This window comes from Rhinoderma darwinii, chromosome 1, assembly GCF_050947455.1.
Source record: "Rhinoderma darwinii isolate aRhiDar2 chromosome 1, aRhiDar2.hap1, whole genome shotgun sequence".
NCBI lineage: Eukaryota > Metazoa > Chordata > Amphibia > Anura > Rhinodermatidae > Rhinoderma > Rhinoderma darwinii.
Genome location: NC_134687.1, coordinates 315,980,013 through 315,990,060, shown reverse-complemented (window position 1 = coordinate 315,990,060; position 10,048 = coordinate 315,980,013). Strand labels below are relative to the sequence as shown.

At 44.6% G+C, this 10,048-nt stretch overlaps 1 protein-coding gene across 1 annotated transcript in view; it reads left to right on the top strand.

Annotated features, from left to right (window-relative positions):
• The first annotated feature begins 4,459 nt into the window (after positions 1-4,459).
• The window catches only part of TRIM14 (tripartite motif containing 14), a 60,641-nt gene continuing 55,052 nt past the window's right edge, over positions 4,460-10,048 (top strand). Inside the window, exon 1 of the mRNA XM_075825542.1 lies at positions 4,460-5,246. Coding sequence (XP_075681657.1) covers positions 4,641-5,246 — 606 coding nt within the window. The 5' untranslated portion in view covers positions 4,460-4,640. The remainder of the gene's footprint in view (positions 5,247-10,048) is intronic.

The window sequence follows — 10,048 nt, the reverse complement described above, 5'->3', positions numbered from 1 at the left end:
ACAAATATTTAAAGTAGTATGAAACCCCTTTAAGTGTATCAGGGCTATTTTTTTTTATTAACCCTGCACCTATGTCAGTTAGGCTGGGTTCACACGACCTATTTTCAGGCGTAAACGAGGCGTATTATGCCTCGATTTACGCCTGAAAATAGGGCTACAATACGTCGGCAAACATCTGCCCATTCATTTGAATGGGTTTGCCAACGTACTGTGCAGACAACCTGTCATTTACGCGTCGTCGTTTGACAGCTGTCAAACGACGACGCGTAAAAATACAGCCTCGTCAAAGAAGGACACTTCTTTCAGACGTAATTTGAGCCGTTCTTCATTGAACTCAATGAAGAGCAGCTCAAAATTTACGGCTGTCAGAGAAGCGTCGCAAAATGCTAGGAGGAGCATTTACGTCTGAAACGAGGCAGTGTTTTCTCCTGAAAACAGTCTGTCTTTTCAGACGTAAAAGCCTGCTACCGTGTGCACATACCCTTAGGCATAATCATGAAGGGTTTTAAACTCCTGAATATAAACAAAACATGTTTCGATTCACAGCCAGCAAACAGAGATCTTGATTAATTAAAGCAGACGAAAGTGTCTATATCTAGATCCATGAAAAGAAGATGTATATTCAAGAGCGTATTTAAATACTTTTAAGGAAAGAGGTAGGCCCAGTTCACACTGAGTTTTTTTGGTGCTGATTTTGATGCGGAATCCGCATCGAAATCAGCGCCAAAAAACTGCTGACAGAGGCGTTTTTTTCCTGGAAACCACGGTCGTGTGCATTGGCCCATAGGATAGAATGTGTTCTATACCATCCGCAATTGTGGGTAGTATGCGGACCGTAAAGCACCATCGTGTGTATGAGGCCTTAGAATCCTTCCTTCAAAGGATAAAGCCAAGAGTGTGAGAGGAAGGCTCAGCAGGATTTTAGTAGACTGCTAAGAGATCTCTTCAAATACCTGGAAAATTCAGACATTGAGAGATGGCTGTAGAATCATGGCGTCTAAGAATCAAATACAGGAACTTGTTCTTCTTCCATTCTTCTACAAGAGAATGAGGTTTAAGGCTCCGTTTATACCACATTTGGTTTATACAGTTCAAGTATACTGCTTTTCTCCCCTCAGACAGATGCAAAACAGGACTGTGAAAAAACAAATGCCATATATTGAATCCGACTGGTCTATTCCGTTGCAAAAAACACATGGTATCCAGACGTAAAACATTCAAAAATGTACCATAAGATCTGGAAAACATTCCAGTCCAATGTTAAGATGTATATCAGTTCTTGAGAACAGAATTATGTTCAATCTGGATCCAACCTTCTTCAGGCTCTTGTGTAAAACTCAGCAAACTGTGTTCCCTAGTACAATAAAGAAGAGCATTACACTCAATACAAATATTTGTTAAAGCAAAGAAAAGCAAATAAAAAAAAACAAACACCTGGTCATGTTTAGTACAGCTATGGTTGCAGGAGGACAAAATGTGATGGAGTGTAGCACCCATGAGCAAAGACATTTTTTCTGAGAACACTTTTAAGCACTGATTCTTGCTAAACTTGTAGAAAACAACACAACTCCATATTGTAATGGAAACCACGTACTCAGTCCATGTAAAAAAAGGGCTCTCATTTCCCTAAAAAAAAAAAAAAAAGAATAAATGTCAGAGTGCTTCTTTAAAGAGAACCTTTCACCTGCCCATACATATGCAGCTGAGTGCAGCATGTAATGGGCAGCGCTTCACAAACACTGTCTCACTATAAAAAAAAATTCTATCTTCCTCCGTTATTTAGCTATTGGTGCCATTACATTCGGCACCCGATATTTACCACGGAACAGAAGATAAAAAGAATGTGAATTCTTCTTCTGTTCCATGGCGGCGGGAGTATCTTCGGCAGCGTCATCGGAGCTGTGTGGGCTCGCTCACTCTTCAGCTATCGCAAACAAAGGATGACAAGACTGTGTGATCTCTCGCGAGAGATCACACAGTCTTGTCGTCCTTGTCTGCCACGAGCTGAAGAGTGAGGGCGTGTGCGCGCATGCTCGCACAGCTCCGAGCTGCGCGTGTGCGCGCATACGCTCTCCTCTCTCCAGCCTTTGCTGTGACACTGTCCGTAGCTGATTGGACACTGTCACAGCAATGTTACATGCCCCCTTGTCAATTACCCGCCCCATTGACAGTTCGGAGGGTTATTTAAATATCGGGCACCAAATATAACGGCACCGATATCTAAATAACGGAGGAGGATAGGAATTTTTTTAAAAGTGCCCCAGGGTTTGTGCAGCCCTGCCTATTACATGCTGCACTCAGCTGCACTCAGCTGCACATGTATGGGCATTCATACGAATGCTCGTTCAGATCATTGCCCTGTGTATGTAAAAGCAACTTTAGTCTGAGACCTTCAAGAAATCTTGCCATGCATTTCATTGTTTATTGATTGAACACAGAGCTAAGCATTTCTACTTGTCTATTACCTGTTAAATACATTTTAATATGGTATATCTAACCAACAACACCCTGCTACCTTTTTTCAAAACATTTGAAAGTTAAAGAATTGAAAGAAAAAAAATACAGATATATGTATACTCTGTAATACATTACTATTAAAAAAAATAAAAAAAAATCTATTATAAATTTAAAGACGATTCTCAATTCTCAGAAGCAGTAAACTAGTGAGAGAGTTATTATTGGTCCTCTTTTCACTACGATTCACAGAAATAATGATAGATCCAGAAAATAATATATAGGAGCGGTCAGGGGCATAGCTAAAGGCTCATGGGCCCCAGTCTTGGCCCATCCTGGTAATGCTAGCCTGCTGCATCTGGCTGATTATGAGAAACGGGGGAAACCCTACATCGTTTTTTCCAATTATTATTATTTTTTTTTTTTAAATGACGTGGGAACCAGCCAGATACAACATAGCAGCAGCAGGCTAACATTACCAGAGTGGGAATTCCCACTGTTTTTGGACTTTCCCAACCTAATAGTACCAGCCTGCGGCCGCCCCAATAACCCAACCATCTCTACAGATCGTCGGGTATTGGATCGTACCCAGTTCTTCCCGGCACCCTTGGTGTTTGTGGATACCGGGGTAATAGTGGGGGCTTAGTGTTAGGCTCTTCACCGGCTAACACTAAGCCCCAGCTTAGTAATGTACGCCGTCAATCAGCCAGCGGCCATTACTAAGGCGGTAGTAATAAAGTTTAAAAAAATACAAATACATCTTGAAATAAAAAAAAACACACAACCCTCATTAACCATTTTAAGCTGTCATCGAAGTAGTCCTCAAATCCAAAGTAGTCCAACGACCGAACCCGTAAAAAAAATCCAAACACAAAAAAAACATTAGTAACACATGTGGTAGGCTTAGATACAGGGCACATACAGTATAAGATTACTGCCTGCTGGGGCCCTATATCTAAGCCTACCTTGTGGTAGGCTTAGGTACAGGGCCCATCAGACAGGATCACACATGGGTCATGTATCTAAGTCTACTATGTGGTCTCGGGAAAGACCATCAATAGCTGATGGGTCCAGGTCCAACTGCTGGGACCCCTGCCAATCAGCAGTTTGGAAGGGGGTGCAGCGCTCGTACGAGTGCTGCTTCCCCTTCATTCCAGTCACTTGCTCACACCGTGAATCGCAGACACATGTGATTGGTGGGGGTCCTGGCAGTAGGATTGATAAATTTTTAGGGACTGGACAACCCAGGCCCCAGCAGACAGTAATAGCACACTTACCCTCCTCTTCGGCTCCGGCTGCAGCGGAGGTCTTGACTCCATCCAGAGTTGGGAGGCTGTGTGCAGCGCACAGAATCGTGAAGTCATGCGCGGCGCACAGCGTTGCGACGTCATGATACGAAGAGACGTTAGGACCTCTGCTGAGCTCCGGAACGAGGAGGGTAAGGATACTGTCACCTACTATAGTAACAGGGGCCCGTGAAGTTTATTACATAGGCCCCAGTTACTATAGTAACTTTTTATAGAGGCAGTGCGGGGGGCCCCCTTGCTTCAAGGCCCAGTCGCCACCCCTATATTTACGCCACTGGGAGCAGTGCAGCTTTTCATGTAGAGAAGACAATCCCATTATTTTATTTAGTTATTGTATTTTAATAAATAACAGAACCATTTATAATTATGATCTTTTATATTTGATCACGTCCTGATGGACCCTAGCACATTTTTTATATATGATATACAGTAGCAAAGAAATTGCCTTAGACAGAAGGAAAAACTGAACTGTGGCTAGATTTAAAGAAAATACAAAAATGCTACAGAAAATAAAAATCACAGTGTTAAGAAAAATAAACAAATCAATGCAAATAAATATGTTATAGCTGTTTAACTACAAATGGCACAAATTGTTCAAGTGAATCTGGTCTTGAAAGGGTCAATCACTGCTAACTTGTTGTCACGTGCAAAGGAGAATCTAGTTTCATTTCCTGGTGACAGAAGCCAGTCGATCTTTCATCAGAATAGCACATCCTTTTCAAAACACTGGTGAATACAGGTCTTACAGGACTACCAAAAAGCCTGCAAACATCGGAAACAGAGGAACTGGTTATAGCATAATAATACAGAAGACTTTCACAATTTAGCCTCTAGCAGACCCAGGTGGAGTGGGCAAAACTTCAAGCAGAAGGAGCAATAATGGACAAGCAAGAAGAAAGAGATAACCAGAAGAGTTTAATCTGCAAGACGGATTCACAGATGGTGCCCACAGCTACTTCTAGCTTGTACCAACCAGTTGATCAGTGTGGTATATGTAATTCTAGCTGTTCATCACCCGTGTTAATGGTGTCATGTAGGCACCGCTTTTGTCTTGACTGTCTGGAGAATTTCTGGCAGAATCTTCCTAATTGTGAAAGGCCATGCCCTTCTTGCAAATTGGCAAGAGAAGGGCAAGCCACAGCCTGCCAACAGCCATTACAGTGTGACCGGTGTCTCCCTCAAAGCCCATGCATTGCCCAATGGAGCTGTTTGACTTGTAAGGAGTCGTATTGTCCTGAGCACTTTCAGCCACACATGCTGGAAGAGAAAAAAAACAGCCACCAAGTGTGTAACGCACAAGGTGAGGAGGCCAGAAATATGGGGGAGTTGAGGAGAAGGACACACTGGTGTATGGAGCACAGGGAAAGGCCAGTGGAGCTGTTCTGCGGGGCATGCAGAATATGCGTGTGTACACTGTGCCCTCTACTTGGAGCACACAAAGGTCATCAAGTGACACTCATACAAGAAGAAGCCACGAATAAGAAGGTACCCTATATTTTATTAACATCATTGCTTAAATAGTTAATAAAATTTTTAATTAATATTCTATCTAATGCTGGTTAGAGCATGGTCCTGAGCAGTGGATTAGTTGCAGATTCCCGAGCAGTGGATTAGTTGCAGATTTTTGTTGCAGAATCGACACCAAAAATTTGGAAGTAAAATACAGTACAATGCAGTACATGATTTTCTAATTCTCAGCATGTTCTCCCTGTTGCAGATTTTTTTTCAGATTTGCAGCAGATGTCCCCCATTGTTTTTCAAAAAGTAAAATAGTAGCAGAATCTATGACAAGATCCACATGTAACCACTCCAGAGCAGATATGTGTAAATAAAGAGGTTGTTTTTTAAATTTAATACACTGTAAAATTCAGTGTTGTTACATTAATAACTTCCCGCATTTTTCGGATTTTCATTTTAGTTTTTTCCCCCATAAGCTGTAACGTCTTTAATTTTTCCATCGATAAAGTCATATGAGGTCATTTATAACCATATTGGGCTATTGGAAAGGTAATGTAGTATCTTAGGTAACAATATCATCTTGGCTAGTGCTACCTTGGCCGCCAGGGGCGTCGCTAGCACCGGACCTCCGGGCCCCGGATCTTTGGCCCGGTGCCCCGGATCTCTGGGCGATTGCCGCTACAGGGGTCGCAATTGCAACCGGGCAGCGGTCTTCTAGCGTCAGGACGCTGTGCGCCGTGCATGATGTCACGATGTCGGATGGTGTCGGGACATCCGCTGCACCGAAGAGCTGGGTAAGTGTGACATCATTACTGCCTGCTGGGATCCTGTATCTAAGCCTGCCTTATAATAGGCTTAGATACAGGGTCCAACAGATAGCATCAAACATGGGCTTAGATACAGGGCCCATGTGTGATACCGTCTGTTGGACCATGGATCTAAGCTTACCACAAGGCAGGCTTAGATACAGGACCCCAGCAGGAAGTAATCTTATACTGTATAAGATTACTGTCTGCTGGGGCCCTGTATCTAAGTCTAACATGTGGTAGGCTTAGATACAGGGTCCAACAGACAGTATCACACATGGGCCCTGTATCTAAGCCCATGTGTGATGCTGTCTGTTGGACCATGTATATAAGCTTACCACAAGCCAGGCTTAGATAGAGGACCCCAGCAGACAGTAATCTTATACAGTAAGCTTAGATACATAGTCTAACAGACAGTATCACACATGGGCCCTGTATCTAAGCCCATGTGTGATGCTGTCTGTTGGACCCTGTATCTAAGCCCCCATTTTTGATAACCAGCCAGATACAACACAGCAGCAGCAGGCTAGCATTACCAGGGTGGGAAGGGCCACTGTTTTTGGCGTTTTCCAGGCTAGTAATGCCAGCCTGCGGCCGCCCCAGTGCCCGACCATCACTACATATGGTCAGGTACTGGATCATACCCGGCTCTACCCGGCACCTCTGGTGGTGGTGGTGGGTATCGGGGTAATAATGGGGATTAGTGTTTGCCTTTTCACCAGCTAACATTATGCCTCGTCTTGGTAATGGACTCTGTCAACCAGCCAGCAGCTATTAATAAGGCGGTAGTATTAACGTTTAGAAAAATACAAGGACAAAGAAAAATCTTTTATTGAAATAAAAAACACACAACCCTCATTAACCATTTTATTGAGAATAAAAAAAACGTAACCTAAGTAGTCCTCGAATCTGACGTAGTCCAACAACCGAACCTGTAAAAAACCACAAAAACACCCCAAAAATTTGTAACATATAAAAAAAAACAAACAATTATTATACTTCCTTTCCTGGGTCCAGCGCTGGAGCTGCAATGTCAGCGAGCTGGGCCATGTATCTAAGCCTATCAAGTGTGATACTGTCTGCTGAGCCACTGTATCTAATCCTATCCGTAGCTAAAGGGTCATAGGGCTTGTGTATGTGTGTGTATATATATATATATATATATATATATATATATATATATATATACACATTATATATTTTTTTGTTTTTTTGTTTTGAGGGTGAACATATGTTAGTACAAGGATACTTACTGCTGGGGCCCTGTATCTAAGCCTATCATGTATGGTGCTGTCTGCTGAGACAAGGAGGGTATGTGGGACTACCTACAGGGGACTGCATGGCACCAGGGCCGGCCTTAGGATAGATGGCGCCCCGTGCAAAATTATCTTTCGGCGCCCCACCCCATCATAAAAAAAATGTTCCATAAAAGAAGTATAATGCCCCCGACAGTATAATGCCCTATATAGTGCCCCCACACAGTATAATGCCCCTTTAGTGCCCCCCATACAGTATAATAATATTTAATAATATATTATAACCCCTTCAAGGACACAATATTTTGTCCTCTTATTGTGCCCACACTGTATTATGCCCCCTAAGTGCCACACACAGTATATTGCCCCCTGTAGTACACCTACACAGTATAAGGTGCCCCCCTGTAGATTGTGCCATACAGCCTCCCTGTAGACAGTAGATATTCAGGAAAACAGCAGCAACGCCACAAAAAATTCTTCAGTGTGAAATGACAACTCCCCAAACATGGGTGGTGCACGCAGTAAAGATTCCCAGGTCCAAGGGAGACCATCTATATGCAATCGAAGAAAGGAACTGCAGCACTCAAGATAATGCAAAGAAGTATATTTGATTTATTCACCAAGCATAAAAACACTGGCAATGTTTCAGCCCATGAATGGGTCTTTATCAAGCATGATTGATAAAGACCCATTCATGGGTTGAAACGTTGCAAGTATTTTTATGCTTGGTGAATAAATCAAAAACACTTCTTTGGATTATCTTGAGTGCTGCAGTTCCTTTCTTCGATTCCCTGTAGACAGTGCCATAATCCCCCATCTCCTCCTTGTAGACAGTGCCATACAGCCCCCCACCTCCCCCTTGTAGACAGTGCCCCCAAACAAAACAAAAAATTGTAATCACCTAGGCCCCGTTCCCACGACGAACTGAGCTGCTCCATGAAGAGATCCTTGCCTAGGCCGGCGTGATCCTGTAGCTTAGTACAGAGTTTCCCGACCTTTTCGGACTTGAGGCACCACTGGAAAAATAAAATTTCCTCAGGCACCCCTACCAAAAATTGTTTACAGAAAGACAGAAAACGGCTAAAAACAAGCACTACACTCGTAGGGTTCACACAGCATTTTTTGTAAGGCAAAAAAAAATCTGCCTCAAAATTCCTTGAGCAATATTAAAGCAGATTTTGAATTGACAGCGTTGTTTGACTTTTTTTTTTTGAGTTTTTTTTTAAGCCGTTGAAGCTAATGCAAAAGATGCAGGCAAAAATGCACCAAACGAGTGCAGCAGACATTTTCTGCCTCCTATTAATTTCAATTGGAGCTCAGAGGTGGAAACCACTTGAAGACTATCAGCCCCCACTCACAGTAAAATGACCATTAGCCCGCCACTCACAGTAAAATGACCATCAGCTCCCCACTCACAGTAAAATGACCATCAGCTCACCACTCACAGTAAAATGACCATCAGCCCTCCACTAACAGTAAAATGACAATCAGCCCCTAGAGAGCACCACACAGCCCCCTGTAGGTAGGGCCACATAGGCCCTTGTAGGTAGTGCCACACTGCCCCTTGTAGGTAGTGCCACACAGCCCCCGGTAGGTAGTGCCACACAGCCCCCTGTAGGTATTGCCACACAGCCCCCTTGTAGGTAGTGCCACACAGCCGCCTTGTAGGTAGTGCCACACAGCCCCCTTGTAGGTAGTGCAACACAGCCCCCTTATAGATAGTACCACACAGCCCACAGCCCATTGTAGATAGCACCTCCCCCTTCCTGTAGATAGCACCACTGTAGCTCTCTGAAGGAGCGGTATCCCCCTGTGGCTGGGGATTCCGCTGCTGGAGTGCTCCGCTTGATGTCTCTGTCCATATATGGACAGTGACATCAGGAGCAACTCCTGAAGAGGAATCCCTGGCCACAGCGTTGCCGATGCTGTGACCAGGGATTCCACTCTAGAAGCCCCTGTTGTCTGTGTCCATTTATGGACAGTGATGTCTAGGGCTTCCCCTAGAGTGGAATCCCCGGTCACAGAGTCAGCAACGCTGTTGTCGGGGATTCCGCTTCAGGAGTTGCCCCTGATGTTACTGTATATATATGGACAGAGACATCAAGCGCTCCGGCCACAAGGGGATTCCACTCCTTCAGTGAGCTACAGTGGCGCTAGTAGATAGCAGAGCAGGGAGATACTTCCCTGATCTGCTATAATGGCGTTGCTACCGCTGTAGCAGCCGCGGCGGCTGCTAGCGGCCCCGCCAGCGATGGGGGGCACGTCCCAGTGGACGGCTTGGGCGCCCTCATGCCCAGTGTTGGTGCTAGCAGCCGCTATGGCTGCTACAGCGGTAGCAACATCACTGAGTGAAGTAGCGCCCGGGCCCGGCGACACAGCAGCTGCCTTTCTGCTTCTGAAGCAAGCAGGGGAAGGGAGCCAGTGCAGCGCCCCCTTCCATCTGCTGGAGTGATGCGCCCTGTTGCACACCCCTAAGGCTGGCCCTGCATGGCACTGTCTACAAGGGGGATGTATGGCGGGGGGACTGTGTGTGGAACCATACAGGGGGGTTTGTGACACTATATACAGAGCAGAGGGCATTGTGTGGGGAACGCTCTATAGGTGTCTTTGATTATAGCCCCAAGACATAACTTTGCTTGGGGCCCCAGAAATGTCAAATTTGTCTCTGAGGTTTAGTACAAGGATACTTACTGCTGGGGCCCTGTATCTAAGGCTACATTCACACGCGCGTGACAGATCTACATGCGTAAAAAACGCGAGTAAATCT